The sequence below is a fragment of the Denticeps clupeoides genome, chromosome 5, assembly GCF_900700375.1.
Source record: "Denticeps clupeoides chromosome 5, fDenClu1.1, whole genome shotgun sequence".
Classification (NCBI taxonomy): domain Eukaryota; kingdom Metazoa; phylum Chordata; class Actinopteri; order Clupeiformes; family Denticipitidae; genus Denticeps; species Denticeps clupeoides.
In genome coordinates this window covers 2192976-2212975 of record NC_041711.1, presented here as the reverse complement: position 1 = coordinate 2212975, position 20000 = coordinate 2192976, and the positions used below count along the sequence as shown (strand labels likewise).

Below are 20000 nucleotides of genomic sequence, written 5' to 3'. Positions count from 1 at the left end.
ACACACACATACTCACACTTTACACACACTTTACCACTGTACTGTCCGTACTACACGTTCCTGACCTGTATAATGTACACACACATACTCACACTTTACCACTGTACTGTCAGTACTACACGTTCCTGACCTGTACAATTTCCACACACATACTCACACTTTACACACACTTTACCACTGTACTGTCAGTACTACACGTTCCTGACCTGTATAATGTACACACACATACTCACACTTTACACACACTTTACCACTGTACTGTCCGTACTACACGTTCCTGACCTGTATAATGTACACACACTTTACACACACTTTACACACACTTTACCACTGTACTGTCAGTACTACACGTTCCTGACCTGTATAATGTACACACACATACTCACACTTTACACACACATTACCACTGTACTGTCAGTACTACACGTTCCTGACCTGTATAATGTACACACACATACTCAACACTTTACACACACTTTACCACTGTACTGTCCGTACTACACGTTCCTGACCTGTATAATGTACACACACATACTCACACTTTACCACTGTACTGTCAGTACTACACGTTCCTGACCTGTACAATTTCCACACACATACTCACACTTTACACACACTTTACCACTGTACTGTCAGTACTACACGTTCCTGACCTGTATAATGTACACACACACATACTCACACTTTACACACACTTTACCACTGTACTGTCAGTACTACACGTTCCTGACCTGTACAATTTCCACACACATACTCACACTTTACACACACTTTACCACTGTACTGTCAGTACTACACGTTCCTGACCTGTATAATGTACACACACACATACTCACACTTTACACACACTTTACCACTGTACTGTCAGTACTACACGTTCCTGACCTGTATAATGTACACACACATACTCACACTTTACCACTGTACTGTCAGTACTACACGTTCCTGACCTGTACAATTTCCACACACATACTCACACTTTACACACACATTACCACTGTACTGTCAGTACTACACGTTCCTGACCTGTATAATGTACACACACATACTCAACACTTTACACACACTTTACCACTGTACTGTCAGTACTACACGTTCCTGACCTGTACAATTTCCACACACATACTCACACTTTACACACACTTTACCACTGTACTGTCAGTACTACACGTTCCTGACCTGTATAATGTACACACACACATACTCACACTTTACACACACTTTACCACTGTACTGTCAGTACTACACGTTCCTGACCTGTATAATGTACACACACATACTCACACTTTACCACTGTACTGTCAGTACTACACGTTCCTGACCTGTACAATTTCCACACACATACTCACACTTTACACACACATTACCACTGTACTGTCAGTACTACACGTTCCTGACCTGTATAATGTACACACACATACTCAACACTTTACACACACTTTACCACTGTACTATCAGTACTACACGTTCCTGACCTGTATAATGTACACACACATACTCACACTTTACACACACATTACCACTGTACTGTCAGTACTACACGTTCCTGACCTGTATAATGTACACACACATACTCACACTTTACACACACTTTACCACTGTACTGTCCGTACTACACGTTCCTGACCTGTATAATGTACACACACATACTCACACTTTACACACACTTTACCACTGTACTGTCCGTACTACACGTTCCTGACCTGTATAATGTACACACACATACTCACACTTTACCACTGTACTGTCAGTACTACACGTTCCTGACCTGTATAATGTACACACACATACTCACACTTTACACACACATTACCACTGTACTGTCAGTACTACACGTTCCTGACCTGTATAATGTACACACACATACTCACACTTTACACACACTTTACCACTGTACTGTCAGTACTACACGTTCCTGACCTGTATAATGTACACACACACATACTCACACTTTACACACACTTTACCACTGTACTGTCAGTACTACACGTTCCTGACCTGTATAATGTACACACACATACTCACACTTTACCACTGTACTGTCAGTACTACACGTTCCTGACCTGTACAATTTCCACACACATACTCACACTTTACACACACATTACCACTGTACTGTCAGTACTACACGTTCCTGACCTGTATAATGTACACACACATACTCAACACTTTACACACACTTTACCACTGTACTATCAGTACTACACGTTCCTGACCTGTATAATGTACACACACATACTCACACTTTACACACACATTACCACTGTACTGTCAGTACTACACGTTCCTGACCTGTATAATGTACACACACATACTCACACTTTACACACACTTTACCACTGTACTGTCCGTACTACACGTTCCTGACCTGTATAATGTACACACACATACTCACACTTTACACACACTTTACCACTGTACTGTCCGTACTACACGTTCCTGACCTGTATAATGTACACACACATACTCACACTTTACCACTGTACTGTCAGTACTACACGTTCCTGACCTGTATAATGTACACACACATACTCACACTTTACACACACATTACCACTGTACTGTCAGTACTACACGTTCCTGACCTGTATAATGTACACACACATACTCACACTTTACACACACTTTACCACTGTACTGTCAGTACTACACGTTCCTGACCTGTATAATGTACACACACATACTCACACTTTACACACACTTTACCACTGTACTGTCAGTACTACACGTTCCTGACCTGACTCTGATTGTTTTCCTGCAGAGGAGTAAGAGGACCATCATCGGCTTCTTTGATCAGAAGGAGTCTGAGAACTACCGGACGTTTGAGAAAGTGGCGAACATCCTGCGAGACGACTGCGTCTTCCTGGCTGCTTTTGGGTGATTATCCCTCGTCAAGCCGCCCTCGCCTCCTCCTTCTCTGAGTGATGATGTCGTGTTGTATTGTGTGTGTAGGGAGGTCTCGAAGCCAGAGAGGTTCAGCGGGGACAATGTCATCTACAAGCCCCCCGGGGAGAGCGTTCCGGACATGGTCTATCTGGGGACGCTGACCAACTTCGACCTGGCGTACGCCTGGTCGCAGGACAAGTGTGTTCCTCTGGTCCGAGAGATCACCTTCGAGAACGGAGAGGTCCGCCGCTCCCCTCCACACAGTGTACTTTTCCCACACACTCAAGTGTGTGTGTGTGTGTGTCATGTTTGTTACATCTCAATAAAATAAAATAACTGGCAGGCTTTTGTGCCGGTCACCCAGCAACATCTTACCCCCCTTACACACACACACACACACACACACACACACACGCGCAGATGTAACACACTACCCCGCTGACTACGCTCCTGTTTCTTTTTCTCGTTTAATTTAAAAAGGATTTATTCTTGTGTGTGTAGGAGCTGACAGAGGAAGGAATTCCGTTCCTCATCTTGTTCCATTTGAAGGAAGACGCGGAGAGTCTGGAAAAGTTTCAGCACGAGGTTGCCAGGCAGCTCATCAGCGAGAAGGGTAAGGTCACCGGCAGGTCAGAGTTCAGGGGTCGCGTCACAGATTTACTGCCGTCTCCTCCACCCGTCGTCCTCCTCTTTCTCCTGGTGGAGCGCAGTGGGGCTCATTTCTCCGCGGTCACGTGACCGCCTGGAATCCAGGTGAAAAAAGGGACCCCACCCGTGTTGGTGTCACCCAGAACACAATCTTTATTGCCTGATGATTGACAGCTCTCATGCTGCTTCCTCATTCTGGGTGATTTAAACCACCACATGAAACATAATAACAAAATTGTGTTTCTTTTTTGTTTTATTGATTTCTGTAAGTCCCACATTTAGTCCTCGCCTACAGCCCATTTTATGATCAACGGTTTCGGACCAGAATCCCACATGTTACCTAGTGGGTAACACACTCGCCTATGAACCAGAAGACCCAGGTTCAAACCCCACTTACTTCCATCGTGTCCCTGAGCAAGACACTTAACCCTGAGTGTCTCCAGGGGGGGACTGTCCCTGTAACTACTGACTGTAAGTCGCTCTGAATAAGGGCGTCTGGTAAATGCCGTAAATCACCAGTTCTCCATGGGAATCAATAAAGGAATCGGTTCAGTGAAATTTACATCTGCACCGGATATTCATTCAGTGCAGTAAATGTGACCTCTACAGTGTAATGCTGCCTGACCCCTGACCCCTGCTCACCTTTCTCTCTCTCTCTCAGGCTCTATAAACTTCCTCCACGCCGACTGCGATAAGTTCCGTCACCCTCTGCTCCACATCCAGAAAACTCCGGCCGACTGCCCCGTCATCGCCATCGACAGCTTCAGGCACATGTACGTCTTCCCAGAGTTCAACGACCTCACGTAAGTACTGCAGACCCCGCCCCCCTCCAACACACACACACACACACACACACACACAGCTAACCATCAATTCCATCCATTTAAAACCCCTCTCATTTGAACCGGAATCATTACATGTGTGCAGGGTTCCGGGGAAGCTGAGACAGTTTGTGTTGGATCTGCACTCAGGAAAACTACACAGAGTGTTTCACCACGGACCTGATCCCACAGACAGCACACCAGGACAGGTAATACACACACACACGTCACTACAACTACACTAACAACACTATCACAACCATAGACCTGTAATTCTGTGTGTTTTTCCCAGGAGGACGACAGTGAAGTGGCCAGCAGTCCTCCAGAGAGCTCCTTCCAGAAGCTGGCGCCCAGCGAGACCCGGTACACCATCCTGAGGGACCGTGATGAGCTGTGACCATGGAACACAAACACACACACACACACACACACACACACACTCCCACAGAAATGTACACAAACGGAACCCAAAGCTGGAAGCCCTGCCCCCGTGATGTGGCATGCCCCGCCCCTGGGCGGAGTCTCCACCACTGAAGGAGGACCAGAAGGAGTCTTTGGGATTTAAACTGATTATTGGGAGGAAGAATATGAGGAGAAAGAGAGAGAGCATTTTTACCTTTTTTTTTTTTTTTTGAGCGTGTAAATATGTTTGTGCTCCGTCTGTCTGTCGCGTTTAAATTAAAACTTTTTTTTTTCTTCACTTCCTTCCTCAGTTTCCCCCATTTTTGTCTACCAGCAGTTTTTGTTTTTGTAGAAAATAAAGAAAAAACTAAGAGCAGAAATGACGCAGCTCCTCAACCCAACCAACGGGTCTGGAACTTTCCCTCGTCCTGCGGCATGCTGGGAAATGTCCTTTCTAATGATGCAACTGTGTGTGTGTGAAGTTGAACGCTGCAGGACATTCACGGTTCTTTAATGGTCAGCCACTCCAGTGTGTGTGTATAAAAGAGTACTTGAATTTGAATTCAGACTCGTTAAGATCCAAACTTGTTAGTATCATATCAGCTCACTCACCTGTGTGTGTGTGTGTGTGTGTGTGTGTGTGTGTGTGAGGGGACCTGCAATTCACTCATCTCAGAAATGGAAGGAAAAGTGGAAAAAATAATAAAAAAATAATATTTTACAAGATCAACGTCTTTGTGCTGGTTTTGTATGGCTGTGTGTGTTTAAAAATGAGGGGTGATTGAAATATGATGAAAACACATAAACGGCAGCATCGCTTCTGAAAAAAAGAAGGAATTCTAGTGTAAATTGGAGAACTTGGCATCTATAGGGTGGTAGTAGCCTAGTGGGTAACACTGAAGAACCAGGTTCAAACCCCACTTACTACCATTGTGTCCCTGAGCAAGACACTTAACCCTGAGTGTCTCCAGGGGGGGACTGTCCCTGTAACTACTGATTGTAAGTCGCTCTGGATAAGGGCGTCTGGTAAATGCTGGAAATGTAAATATAAATCTAGACGGGGTTTTCCCCTGAGCATCGACGGACACCAAAAGACACACTGACCTACGACCTCAACCCCACTTCCAGCACAGCAGCCACACACTGTGCTTTATTGAAGGTTTTTGAATTAGACAGCAGATACTCTCACACAGTCCAACATCACACATACACATGTAGTGGAAATTAAAAAGCTTTAATTTTGGCAATTAAGTAAGAAAAATTATAATTTTTATTTAAGGAAGGCATCTGTGAATCATGTTGAAGCTACATCTGTGTGTGTGTATGGCCGTAACCCGACTGCTGTGTGTGTGTGTGTGTGTGTGTGTGTGTGTGTGTTAGTCCTCGTGCGTGTTGTCCAGCTGCTGCAGTTGAAGCGCCACTCGTTCCTTTGAGCGCTTTTGGATCAGGTTGCCGCCGGCGAATCCAATCAGCCCACCCCCAACAGCGGCGGCCACGCCCACCAGTTTAAAACCCGCCAATAAGCCCAGGGGGCCACCAAGAACCCCGCCCACCAACGCCCCGGCAACCGGCAGCACAGCCAATCCTGACCTGGCAGCCTGAGAGACAAGAAAAGGGAGAAAAGGCCTTTTAACTTCAGCTGAAGAGGATGGAACTTTTCTCTGATTAAACTGCTGTGTTGTGTTGTGTTGTGTTGTGTGTGTATGGGACCGATTGCCAGCACCGACCAGAAATGTACAGTACAAGTCAAACGTCTGGACGCCCCGACTCTCCCAGTTATGGAGACTAAGATGGAGCCATTTAGAAGAATCCAATACAAGAAACATATTTTGTATTTGTTGTATAAGGAGAAAGTGAAGTATGTTTGATAAAGTGAAGTGGTTGTCACTTGTGATACACGGCAGCACAGCACAGTAAAATTTGTCCTCTGCATTTAACCATCACCCTTGGTGAGCAGTGGGTAGCCATGACAGGCGCCATGATTACGAGGCCGCTTCCTTAACCGCTAGGCCACCACTGGTCCTTCAGGACTGTTAGAAATGTCCCCGTCGTCCAACTCAAGGAGGTGGAGACACGAGTGTTGAACACTGCCATCACAGCAAGAGAGACGCAAATCTTCAACTTTTTGTTTATTACACAACCTAACGTGTGTTATTTCATAGTCAACTTATAAATGGGTGTGTGTGTGTGTGGGGGGTGTATACACACACACACACACACACATTTATAAGTTGACTATGAAATAACACACAAGTAATGGCAAAATAAAAAGTTCACCCTGAGATTAAATGAATTGACATCACATGCTGAAGGGCTTTGGTCACAGCTGACATTGAACAAACACACATGGTAGAATGTGCGCGCACGCACACACACACACAACATTTAAACTTTGTGCAAAGTGACACCCATCAAACGCTGCGCTGTTTCATCTCCCGCCTCTCATCTTATCTTCAGACAGACGTTAATTACCTGTCCTACCACAAACAAACCGTGTGCGTGTGTGTGCGCGCGCATTAAATAGTGTGTGTGTGTGTGTGCGCACCTTTCTCTACTTTGTTTAACTAGATTTACACGCACAGATGCACACACAATGCAACAGAGCTTGCTGTGCAATAAGGAGACATTCCTGCATATGAGTGTCTACACACACACACACACACACACACACACAGTGTGAGTGTTGTGTATCGAACACACAGCTGGAGCTGAATGGCTGTTTATAGACGCTATTTTAGCCTCTTTAGAGCTCCCTGCACTCACACATTCACACACATCACCTCGCGGCGAGAGGTCGTCACAACACACATCGATTTCCGGGCGCGCGGCGCCGCTCCCTCCTCCACGCTCCGTCCCGCCCCCCCCCCCTCCCCTTTCTTAATTGTGGCCCCGCGCGCCGGCGCCGGTCGATCGGCCCCGGCGCTGGTGGGCCGGGGGAAGCAGGGGGCCGGAGTGCCATCGATCCCCCGGCGGGAGAGCCTCTCTCCCCTCACCTTCCCCAGGCTGCGCGCCCCCTCCTCCACGTTGGCCGCCGCCGCGCTAACATTCTCCTCGATGCTGTCAATCTTCTCCTGCTGAGACTGAGAGGGAGAGCGAGAGGGGAGAGGGAATATCGAGTGGTGAGCGCGCACAGACACACACAAACCCACAAAGTCACAAAAACGAGCAGTCGCGCCCAGACACACCGAAGCAGCCGGGTTAACCGGCGCTGCTGGTTTCAGGCCCATCGCCACACACTCAACACACACCCAACACACCCAGGCTCTGCTCCTGGGGTAACTGGGTGGTCTCTCAGATGCTTATGAAATATTCAGGAGTGGCAGCTGTCTCTTTTTCTGAATCAGTGTGAGCTCACAGTAAACAGACACACACACACACACACACACACACACCGCATGGTGTTGTGGAAAATCTGCTTTGAAAGACCCCAATCTCAGGATACCCTGACTCCCAAGGTGCTGTGTGTGTGTGTGTGTGTGTGCACTTTGTCTCTATTGTGTTTGAATAATAAGATGTCAGCCGTGTCTGGTGCGTTTCCCCGAGCGCAGAGATATTGACACACTTGAGTGTTTACACACACACACACACACACACACACGGGGCGCAGGTACAGTGGCATGTGAACATGAGGGCTGAAAATGTCTGTTAGTGTGAAGGTTTCAATGCGCCGGGGATGAACGGGTCACCAGCAGGCGCGCATGCAACGCCGCGGTTCGCACCCACGTCATTTTAACCGCGGCTCCAGACCTTAATTAGCCCGCTGATCAAAAAACGAAAGCATCGAGAAAACGGCAGCAAAGCAATTCCAGCTGTTTCCTCGGGTCATTATGTTCTTCACAGGAACAGCGGGGCTCCAGCCCAGGTCTGAAGGGATCTCTACTGTTCTACTGCGCGAGAAAACCATTCCGACGCTCGCCGTCAAACCAACATGCGAACATCTAGTTCTGTCTAATTCAAACCTCAACATCAATCGCAAAAGAGCAGCGCATCCGAGACGGACCGAGGAACCTTGCATAACGTGAAACATTTTGGGACAAAACCTACTCACTTCCTACATGGGCTTTTGCTTCATGACCCTTGTTCTCTCCTCCTTGAACTGTCACCTTATCGTGGTGGAGGAGCTTGAGAGCCCTAATGATCCTAGGAGCTGTGTTGTCTGGGGCACTTGGTGCCCCTGGTAGGGTCTCCCATGACAAATTGTTCTTAGGTAAAGGGTGAGACAAAGAACGGTTCAGAAGACCTTACATGGAAGGTAGAACAAAGAGTCAGTGTACCCGGCTTGGAGGGTTACCGGGGTCCCACCCTGGAGCCAGGCCTGGGGTTGGGGCCCGTGAGTGAGCGCCTGGTGGCCGGGCTTTCGCCCAGGAGGAACATGAAGGGTCCGGTGCAATGCGGTCTGATGCCCGGAGAAGGAAACTGGCTATTGGGACATGGAACGTCACCCCTCTGGCGGGGAAGGAGCTGTAGCTTGTGGAAGAGGTTGAGCGGTACCGGCTAGATAGTCGGACTCACCTCACATAGCTTTGGCTCTGGAACCCAAGTCCTTGAGAGAGGTTGGACACTCTCCTTTGCTGGAGTTGCTCCGGGTGAGAGGCGGAGGGCTGGGGTTGGATTTTGTTATCCCCAAGACTCTCAGCCTGTTTGTTGGGGTTTACCCCGGGGGACAAGAGGGTAGCGTCCCTGCACCTTCGAGTCGGGGAACGGGTCCTGACTGTTGTTTGCGCTTATGCAGCAAATAACAGCTCAGAGGACCCACCCTTTTTGGAGTCCCTGGGACGAGTGCTAGATAGCTCCAGGAGTATGGGGTGGATGGCCTTTTGTTAAGGGCCATTCAGTCCCCGTACCAGAGGAGCGTGAGCTTGGTCCGCATCGCCAGCAGTAAGTCGTACCTGTTCCCGGTGAGGGCTGGACTCCGCTGCCCTTTCTCACCAGTTCTGTTCATAATCTATATGGACAAAATTTCTAGACGCAGCCGTGATGTGGAGGGTGTCCGGTTTGGTGGCAGGAGAATCTCGTCTCTGCGTTTTGTGGATGATGTGGTCCTCATAGCTTCATCAGTCTCTGACCGTCAGCTCTTGCTTGGTAGGTTCGCAGTCGAGTGTGAAGCGGCTTGGATGAGGATCAGCACCTCCAAATCTCAAACCATGGTTCCCGACCGGAAAAGGGTGGCTTGCCATCTCCGGGTCGGGAGAGAGGTCCTGTCTCAAGTGGAGGAGTTGAAGTATCTCGGGGTCTTGTTCACGAGTGAGGGAAGAAGGGAGAAGGAGATCGACAGGAAGATTCTGTCGTGGTTTTATCGGTCGATCTACATCCCAATCCTCACCTATTGTCATGAGCTTTGGATAATGGCTGAAAGAATGAGATCTCGGATACAAGCGGCCGAAATGAGTTTCCTCCGTAGGGTGGACGGGCGCAGCCTTAGAGATAGGGACATTTGGGAGGGAACCGCTGCTCCTCCACATCAAGAGGAGCCAGTTGATCTGGTCAGGATGCCTCCTGGACGCCACCCTGGGGAGGTGTTTCGGGCATGTCCTGCCGGCAGGAGGCCCCGGGGTCGAAATGATATCTCCAGTTTGGTCTGGGAACGCCTTGGGGTCCTGCCGGAGGAGATGGTGGAGGTGGCTGGGGAGAGGACTGTCTGGGACTCCCTACTTGGGATGCTGCCCCCGCGACCCGGACCCGGATAAGCGGAGGAAGACTAGGACCTTTGTTTTTTTTTTGTTTTTTTTGTACCTGTAGATGATTGAAATAACCCGGCCACTGGGGACACAGGTGACCGGTCCCAAGCACAGGTAAATGGGGAGGGTTGCGTCAGGAAGGGCGTCCGCCGTAAAACTGTGTGAACAGATGATTGAAATAAATGTTGATTAAAATCTGCCATCTTTAACTTGATCACTTTCCCTGCTGCTCACTGAACTCTTCACATCTTCACACCAACAGACATTATTAAGCAAAGGAGCCCAAACATTTGCACACTACTGCGTGTGTGTGTGTGTGTGTGTGTGTGTGTGTGTGTGTGTGTGCGGGAACCTTGTGGCTTCTTGTCCAGAACTCAAAGCCATTATCATTCCATCGGTTGTCACCAACTCAACGTCCCACCCGGCGGGTTTTTCTTCATTTCTATATCTTCAAGTTATTACAACCAGCTTATCCTCCCACCGGTGCAGACACCGGCTCAACCGGTCCGACTGGAAGTGCCATCGCGCACCATTCAGGAGATTCTGAGCCTTCAGTGAGGAAGAGGATGCAGCCACCACACCCAGGCGGGTGGAACTGTGCCCAAGCTGCAGAATTCTCTACTCGGCACTCAACTGGGTAGTGTCTGCTGATGGTTCTGTTCATTTGATCCCGTTGGAGATGGATCTGCTGCTCTGTCAGATTCTTGTGCTTCTCAACAGAGAAACCAGTAAAAAGTAAAACAAGCGGAAACGATCAGATAAAGACTTAACTTCCACGACTATTTAAAGATGTGACTTTGTGAGATTATTTAACATTAATACGAGTTCCCCCCCAGCCTGTCTATGGTCCTGAAGTGGCTAGAAATGGTGATGGGTGTAAAAAGTGCTTTGGTCATTCTGCTTCACCGTCCAGAGAGCGGCAGCTCAGACGGTCGGATCTGGAATTTGTCCCTTTATGATGTCATAAGGGGAAAGGTTACCTCCCGTTTCTCATGTTTTAACATGATCTCCACCAACTGTCATCTTCCCAAAATGAGCGAAGCATTGCAGCTGCTTGATAATTGGATGTAAAAATGAGATCAAAGTGACTGTAATTCTGCACCGAGGCTGAATTTTGGAAGGGGACTTCATATGCAGTATTAGGGGACCAATATGACTGATATAAAAGTGTGGTAAAGAGAAATTCCCCCCGAGTCCCCTGAAACGCTGTCTCCAATGTGACGCAAGGCCAGATCGGACAGAACGTTTCCCATTTTAGAGATGAACAGTCTGGGCTCCGCCCTTCTTCCATGATTCCCATCCATTTCCTTTCTTCTTAATATCATGTTTTCCAGATGTTTCACATGGAAAGTTCCAGATTTGGGTCTAGCTTCAGATCTCCAGCAGCAGTAGTGCCAGGTTCAGTGTTGATGTTGGTGGTGTCATGCTGGATTTGCTGAGTGGCTGTGTGTGTGTGTGTGTGTGTGGATGGCCCTGCCTCATTAATCGTTACTAGTTAGAGGCTTAACAGCTGATAGTCTGTCACATCCACACTGTGTCACATACCAACACACACGCCTCCTTCTGTCTCTTTCTCATCACTCTGCCTCTGTTAGGATCAATAAAGGTTAATTCTCAGGAGAGAGCATGTCAGTATGACTGCTTACCCAGAATCATCAAACTACACACACACACACACACACACACACATTGACAGTCACATAGAATACACTACAGACACACACACACACACACACACACAAACAGTGTGTTTTACTCACATGAACAATTAAAGAGAACTGATTCACCAGACCATTCAGCTCCAGTAACTCCTGAAAACACACACACACAATTACAGATTTGTAATTAATTACTGAATGCATTTGTATGTTTATGGATCGATGCATGTCTGTGGCCTGTGTGTTTACAGAATGCAAAGTTGTGTGTGTGTACACATATTTTCCAACCTCCTCCAGCGAGTCCCAACTCTCAGCCGCATTCTGCTCAGGTGGAATTACAGGAAGCTGAGTTTGAATGAGTCTGGGTGAGGCCACGCCCACATCAAAATCACCTGCGAGAAACCAATCAGCATCAGTTTTAATTCACACATCAACAAGCAGAACACACACCTCCAGGTTGGTCTAACCTAATCTCCCACAAACTTGAAATTAAAAATAATCAAATGTAATAAGATGAATACGAAAGATGATGCAGGATCTGTACATGTTCGGTTGCACTTACTGCAAGACGATGACTCTGTGAGTAAGTCTGTGGGCGGGGCTACCCGTGGGCCAATCTGACCGACGGCCTCGGCGTGAAGTCGTAAGAAGTCCCGGGTAGCGGCCACGGCCTGCTCTCTGATTGGCTGAACGAGTTTCTGTAGCGCCTCGACGTCGTCGTCGTGGACACGCCCGCAGAGCTTCTCCATCTCCCGCAGGTTGGAGCGCAGCTGCTGCAGGGGGCGGAGCGAAGCACACGGTGACGAGTCCACAAGAGGGGAGGGGTTACGATGCCACGCCTGGTGATGTTTACCCTCCTACTCATACATGAAATAATCCGCAATTAGACAAAGTGACGTGCGAGTTGGAGGTTTCAGGATCTGGTGTATGTGGTAAACCCCGCCTCCCTGAAAGACCAGAGGTCCGATGGCTGGAAAAGGGCATCTGACTGGAGGACTGTCCATCCATCTGACCTTCAACGATGACCCACAGACGCTCATCGTGCTTCTTCACCCCAGTTATTCTTCCGAATCCATCCCCAAGATAACCCAGGACCCCCCCCCAACCTCAGTTCCTTCCTATATACACCGTTTTACACGGCAGGGGATGTAAAGTCCAAGTTCTTATAGCGGTAATGGACATTTTACAGCGCCATTTTCATGCAGCCATGAAACCGTGAGCTTTTTATATAAAACCACCAGACGCTCGCCTCCGTTTCACCTCCTCGGCATCCATTTCCGCATCTCTCTGCGATAATTACACCACGTGACGTCACCTTTACAACACGCCAAACACTTTTACCGATCACCGAAACTAATTTACAAGCAGCGAAGCGGACTGAGAGGATAGGTAGTATAGTACGAAAGGCCGCGTTTGTTGAATGTACCCAGGCAAAGATTTATGTCCCCCCCCCCCGTGACCTCTGGCGCCCCCTACAGGGGTCACAGACCCACATGTTGGGAACTGCTGCAGTAGACCTCCACTTCACGTCTCCGATGGCAGAGAAGAAGGGATCAGAAAAAGTCATTTCTTAAATTTCTAACCGAATAGAGGATTTGACGATGTGTTTAAAATTTCGAAAGAATCTGGTGTTAGTAACGCGCGTATGACGTTTAAAACACAAACCTTCAGTGTGAACATTTGGAACGTTGAAGTAAAAGATACAGACAGGTGTTATATTCAGCACCAGTCTACTGGGCCTGGGATCGTTTTTGGTACCGTGGGGTTTCGCTTGGTTTTAGCTCCGTACAAGCTCGTTTCTGATTGGCTGTTGAATCACCTCCCTCGACCCCTGCTTTCCGTCCCTCCCCCGACCCCTGGGGAGGCACTTAAACAATGTCAGCCACGCTGACAAAGAAACACACACACAGATACACAGTATTGCAGACATGAGAAAGCTTTCTGGTGTCTCACGAGGGTCACATGGGTGTCAGGGTCACACACACACACACACACACACACACACACACACACACAGTACAGCCTGGACACTACTCCCTCTCTCACACACCACTCACACTTTAACACACCTGCCCCGGCCATTACTGATGGACGGCAACCCACAGGAGACACACACACACACACACACACACACACTGTCTCGCATGCCGCCACCTCCAGCCGTGCTCTCTTCTCTCCGTCTCGTGTGTTACCTGCACGGTCCGGCTGGCGTTGACGTGTTCCTGGTGGAGTCGGTCCCACTGCTGCAATCTCTGGAACTGAAAGATGTTGGAACACAGACCCACCCATTTACACACAGCCTTCATGGCGATGCTGCTGTTGTGGCAGGTGTGTGTGTGTGTGTGTGCACGCACCTTCTCTATATTGTGCTGATGCTGCTGCAGTCTCTGCAGGTCTGTAGGAACGGCCACTTTGGTGAACTTCTGGATGGGAGACTCCAGGCGTTTAAGGGGTAGTTTACTGGCTAAATCTGCCATCTTTAGCCTCAGACGTACCACAGGGGTCAGAGCAGCAGATTCATGTCCAGCATCATCTATACAGAACAGAAATTATAACCAGAGGACAGAAGGAAGGAGAACATCACACCCTCCTCTCATCTCACCTCCTCCAACCAGACTCGTAACCTTTGGCCTCTTCTGACCAGAATCTACAAGTTTGAGGGTGTTGTCGCCTTGCTCTGATTGGTTTGTGTGCTCTGTACCAGTTTATGAAAAAAAGAGACTACAGACGCGCACCGGAGGGGGTCAGAGGTCAGAGGTCAGAGCGACCAACCTGCCGAAGGATCGCTAGCTTCGAGGGAAACTCGATCTTGACCTGCGACTCGGACTCACGGGACGCGACCAGGACCGGCGAAGACGCACGGCGCGTAAACAGCGGGCACTTCCGGGCCGTGCGCCGGCGAAATGTTTCCGGGTGAAAACGGCGGCCGGCGGGCCGCTTTTTTCATTTATTTTTAATTTCATGAAATTGACGCGTGACGCGCTCCCCTTCTGATGATAAACCTTCATATTTTATTAAGAGGGAGATTATCGCGTTTAATAATTAAAGATACGCTCTCCGGTTGATTTAATTAATAAATAATGGAGTCTCTAAATAGCAATGAACAGTTTCTTAGAAATCCCACCAGACACACACACACACACACACGTGGGGGATCTGATCAGTGCTTCCGGATTATGGGACACCCACAGATTAACCACATGTGTGTGCTGAGCCCTCCAACTAATCTGCGTGTCTGTCACCAAAATAATTAACAACGATTAACTTTCATTTTTCTAAAAAATGCGCCTAATACTGCAACGAATTTGACTTTATTTACAATTAAGGTAAAGCAGTTAAATTTATAAAAAAAAATAGATGCATAAATTCATTCATTAATTACAAAACAATAATTGAGCGAATGTTAAATTAAAAGATCATCGGACGGGCTGTTCCTCCCCATATTTCATTATCCGCACCCATGTTATAACTGGGATAATCAGTCTAAAAATCTCCCTGGAGGGTGTTGAAGGATCTGTAGCCACATAGTGATTCTAGTTTGGAAAAAAAGATGCCTAATAATCTAATACGTTTGCATTTATGCCATCAGACGTCCATATACAATCAGTAGTTACAGGGACAGTCCCCCTGGTAGAGGGGTTTGAACCTGGGACCTTGTGGTCTTCTGATTCAAGGTAACTAGCACTACCTCAAAGGTTTAGGTTAATTTAATACATCTCTTTTTCTGTGTGAAAGACAACATCAAATGAGATTTAATAAGAAATAGTCATTAACAATGTCAGAAATAATTTGCTGATGCACCAGATATGCAACAAGTGTCCTCTTTTATTGCTTGTCTCATGAATCTCCAAGATCATTGCAAAAATGTTTTCTAAAAACCAGTGACATTACTCAAACTCGACATGAATTGCTGCTGAAAATGTGGCGTGATGCCATTTACAGCTAGTCATGATGAACCCGTCTGGATGGGGTTTCGGTGTGGTTTTAATGGACATTAGAACGGTGGAGTGTGCCTGGAGAGACATGTTGGCAGTGTACAACACACTCACGGCATCCTGCTGTCACACGGCCCTGTGGTAGAACGACGAGTGTGGACACGGGCAGGTACGGGGTTAATTGAGACTCCCGGGGGGTGTAACACGTCGGGACCATCATTGATTCTCTTGCCAATCACAGACGCACTGCTCCGCTTCACTGATCATTTCATTTTGTGTGTGTGTGTTATCACAGAGCATCAGAGCTGATATGTCCAATCCATTCATCGATAAATCCTCCCATCTGGTTCAAACCCATCTGCTTGCATCTTGCATTGCTGAGCTGAGAGTCTTTGGGGCGGCGGTGGCCTAGCGATTAAGGAAGCGACCCCGTAATCAGAAGGTTGCCGGTCCGCCAAGGTGCTGGTGAGGTGAGGTGCCACCAAGGGTAATAGTTAAATACAGAGGACACATTTCACCGCGTCACCGAGTGCTGTGCTGCAGCGTTTCACAATGACAATCACATCACTTTTGCTTAAAATCTGCTTGAATCTGATATCCGTGTCTTTTTTAAAAATATGAAAATTGACATTTGTCTGTTTATGGACGTCCCGTGTTTCCCGTTGAGGCCTGACTCCTGTCCCAGGTCTGCACTCGCTTTCCTCCCTGCGTTTATTTTTAGCCAGCTGCTTTTGCCAGAATAGAGTTTGGCGGCGGTTCGGAGACCCGGGGCCGAGTTGCGACTCGAGTTCTCCTCTCCGCTCACAGTTTACACCTTTCCGCCCACAGTCCAGCTGTGAGTCAAACGATTCTGTGTGTGTGTGTGTGTGTGTGTGTGTGCGCGCTGGGAGGAAGCGCCAGGTTCCCACAGACTCTCAGATGGATAAGTGGGTTTAGAGAGAGGTTGAGATTTTGGAACGATGTCCCACTGGCACTTCACAAGTATAGACTGTATTTTTTTTTTTTTACATTTTAAGACATTTAGTTACAATTTTCTTGTTATTTTAACATCTTTAAACTATTTTTATTTAAAACACTTATGATTATTTAAACAATCATAATATAATAATATTTTGCCCTCTTACTTTTATTATTATTACTATTATAAAAAAGTTAAATATTTTAAGCAACTGTCATAAACTAAAAATGATTGTTGTCCGTTGAATAATTTAGGATGCCGTGTTAATCTGGTCTCAGAACATTAGACAGCGAAGTGTCTCACGTTTCAGCACACAATACGAACAGCAAGCCGTACCGAAAAAATTCCACTGAAATATCACTGCAAGCAAAGCAAAATTTCACATCATTTTAAACAAAATTGCATGAAAATCACATCACAATAAAGCAACGTTTTCTCCCCCAAACACCGATTTAATTCATATTTAATTCACATAATTCATGATCCATTTTTTAAAATGTTTATTACATTTATTTCTATGCCGGTATTATTCCTGTTATTGTTTTAAAATGTCTTTTTTTTTTGCAGGTTGCTGCAGAAATTCTGCACTGAATTTATATGAACTGCTGTGTGTGTGTGTGTGTGTTTGTGTGTGTGTGCGCATGTTTTAAAATGTCACATAGCAGATCAATGTGAAATAATGAATGGTGGGGGTGTGATAACCCCCTCACACACACACACACACACACACACACAGAGCCAATACCCACGGCCTTCTTATTTTATTGTTTTAACACACACACACACACACACACACACACCTGAATACCACTACACAGCCATAAAAAACACGGACACAATGAGACTGAAATGATTTAAACTATTTTATCATTTCAAAGTGCTGAGCAGAAACTCCAGTGAACAAAAGAGACAAAAATAAATCAATCCAACCTAAATACACTGAAAAACTCTTTTTTTTTTCCTCTATTTTTTTGTCTTCTTCAAAAATTCACAATTCGTACCACAATGTTTGAAAAAAGCTATCAGATAAAAACACTTCAAAATATTAGTTTGTTTTGTAATATATTTATATATTTATATCGCTTCGTGTTGTGGACGGGAGGTGAAGAGTCCGCAGTCTTTCGCAGTAAATACAGGCAGACACACCCATGCATGAAGCCCCGCCTTCCTCTGTACAAAGCGTATCGATAAATGTCGCCGACGCTACGAACATACAAAAACGCATTAGTGCGGAATGTTTTGCTCCCCCCCTCGGGCTCAGCCCCTCCTTCTCTGTCTGTCCATCTGTCTTCCGTTTGGTCTCCAAGGCTCCCAGTCGCCTCGCAAATTCCGTCGTCCTAAAGTCCTATTTTTATATTCGCTTTTCTTGCTTACGTATAAAAATACTACAGCAAATTCAAGTCTGAGGAGCTCCGTCGTCGTGGAAATGTTAGTGCGCTAAGTCTGATCGACTGGCTGCGACCTTCGACCCCTGGAAGCTTTCAGGGCGGAGTCTTAGTATTAAAATGTCAGATAGTTGAGTTGCGCTGCATTCCTGTGTTAAAAGCACTTCAGAAATTGCACTTGTATGAAGGAGCTGTACATTACTGTCTCTCAGAACCTCGAAGTGTGTGTGTGTGTGTGTGTGTGTGTTGTGTCTATGATTCAAATTGTTTAAAATGTGCTGTTTCTAATTGGCTGAAATGTGATACACTCATCCCTGTGCTAGCAGGATATATTCATACTTACTCTCACACACACACACACACACACACACACACACACTGAAAATACATGCTCTAGTATAACAGAAATGTTCTGATTGGACGTTTTTTTGTGTCTCATCACACATTGTGCTTCCTGCGGAGACTCATGTGAAATGTAGACCCTCTATAGTGCTGGCCCCGCCCTCACAGCAGGCGTCGCAGCCACAGTCCATGAATTTGGGCCGGTTTGTTTGTCCGTGGGTGTCTAGGGGCGGGGCATCAGAAGGGCAACGTGTCCAAGAACCGATCAATGGCAGGAGGAGGCGGGACCAAGTCCTCCAGTTTCAGATAGAATATTCTCTGCAGTCCTTGAGTTCGCTGGGTGCGAAGCTCCGCCCTCACCCCCACAACTCTGCTCAGGGTGGGTGGGGCCTTTGCTGCTGAGGTCCCACCCACTGTCACACCCGTTCCGAAGCCCAGGTGATCCCGCAGAGAACAGAGGACCTTATTCTGCAGCTCCTCAACACGCTTCCTGTCCTTCAGGCCTGGACACTGATCTGCAGAGAGAGAGAGCAACAGAGAGACAAGATCTTGAACATCTGCTTTCCACAAAACAAAACCTTATTTTGAACGCCGATTGCCTGGAGCCTTAAACACATTAAGCAATTTTGCCGGATAATGGCCTCTGGCTATTGTTTGGGTTTCCCAGATTTCCTACCAAAAGCTTGCACGCTACCTGAATTGGCTAACCCTAAATTATCCGCAAGTATGAGCCGTGGACTGGTGCCCTGACGTCCCAGCCGTGACCCTACACGTACGCGGCACGGCTCGGAAAATACTGAAACGTGCTGTTTCTGCGTTGAGCGAATCGTCATACCACACTGCCTACCAAATTAGAGGAACTCAGGAACGTTCCACTCTGGACATATATATATCTATTACATTTCTATTGCAGCAGCATTTGCGCATTTGTTACCTTCACCACCAATTTTTTTAAAAATGTTTTTATCACAGTCGGTCTTCTTTGGTGCCTATGTGTTTTATTTGATGTTACTCTTGTTATTCTGTGTCCCATGTTTCCACTTTGTTGATGTCGCTTTATGTCAGTATGTAACTTAAAAAATAAAAAATTACACGTAACAATTAAACGAAGTTGAAACTTTGTTTCATTTCAATATGTTATAAAATGACAGTAAAGCTCAACTTGAACATGTTTTGAGCGTTTGTAGTACCTTTCTTATTAAAATTTTCCAACTTTTTGTCAGAGATTTATTATTAATATATTATTAATATTATTTTTATTGACCATATTCTATTTGAGTTTTAAGC

General features: G+C 46.8%; 3 protein-coding genes across 7 annotated transcripts in view; 1 reads left to right on the top strand and 2 right to left on the bottom strand.

Moving 5' to 3' along the window:
- Window positions 1-5483, top strand: part of erp44 (endoplasmic reticulum protein 44) — a 9652-nt gene extending 4169 nt beyond the window's left edge. Inside the window, exons 6-11 of the mRNA XM_028980714.1 lie at window positions 2762-2877; window positions 2953-3127; window positions 3388-3499; window positions 4196-4337; window positions 4462-4564; window positions 4648-5483. Coding sequence (XP_028836547.1) covers window positions 2762-2877; window positions 2953-3127; window positions 3388-3499; window positions 4196-4337; window positions 4462-4564; window positions 4648-4752 — 753 coding nt within the window. The 3' untranslated portion in view covers window positions 4753-5483. The remainder of the gene's footprint in view (window positions 1-2761; window positions 2878-2952; window positions 3128-3387; window positions 3500-4195; window positions 4338-4461; window positions 4565-4647) is intronic.
- Window positions 5484-5972: 489 nt separating this feature from the next.
- On the bottom strand, window positions 5973-14986 carry stx17 (syntaxin 17). Of its 2 annotated transcripts, none has more exons than XM_028980341.1 (8): window positions 14866-14986; window positions 14448-14626; window positions 14286-14351; window positions 12656-12866; window positions 12382-12485; window positions 12196-12246; window positions 7751-7837; window positions 5973-6355 (listed from the first exon to the last, which is right to left on the bottom strand). In XM_028980341.1, exons 2-8 carry the CDS (start codon window positions 14568-14570, stop codon window positions 6134-6136), a joined length of 864 nt encoding a protein of 287 aa, XP_028836174.1. In that variant the 5' UTR covers window positions 14571-14626; window positions 14866-14986; the 3' UTR covers window positions 5973-6133. The 2 variants fall into 2 exon arrangements, with proteins under 2 accessions (XP_028836174.1, XP_028836173.1); XM_028980340.1 differs by having other exon boundaries at window positions 14696-14980.
- A 2850-nt stretch (window positions 14987-17836) lies between these two features.
- Window positions 17837-20000, bottom strand: part of nr4a3 (nuclear receptor subfamily 4, group A, member 3) — a 15436-nt gene continuing 13272 nt past the window's right edge. For all 4 annotated transcript variants that reach the window (XM_028981469.1, XM_028981471.1, XM_028981470.1 and 1 more), the window contains one exon: window positions 17837-19228. In XM_028981469.1, coding sequence (XP_028837302.1) covers window positions 18951-19228 — 278 coding nt within the window. In that variant the 3' untranslated portion in view covers window positions 17837-18950. The remainder of the gene's footprint in view (window positions 19229-20000) is intronic.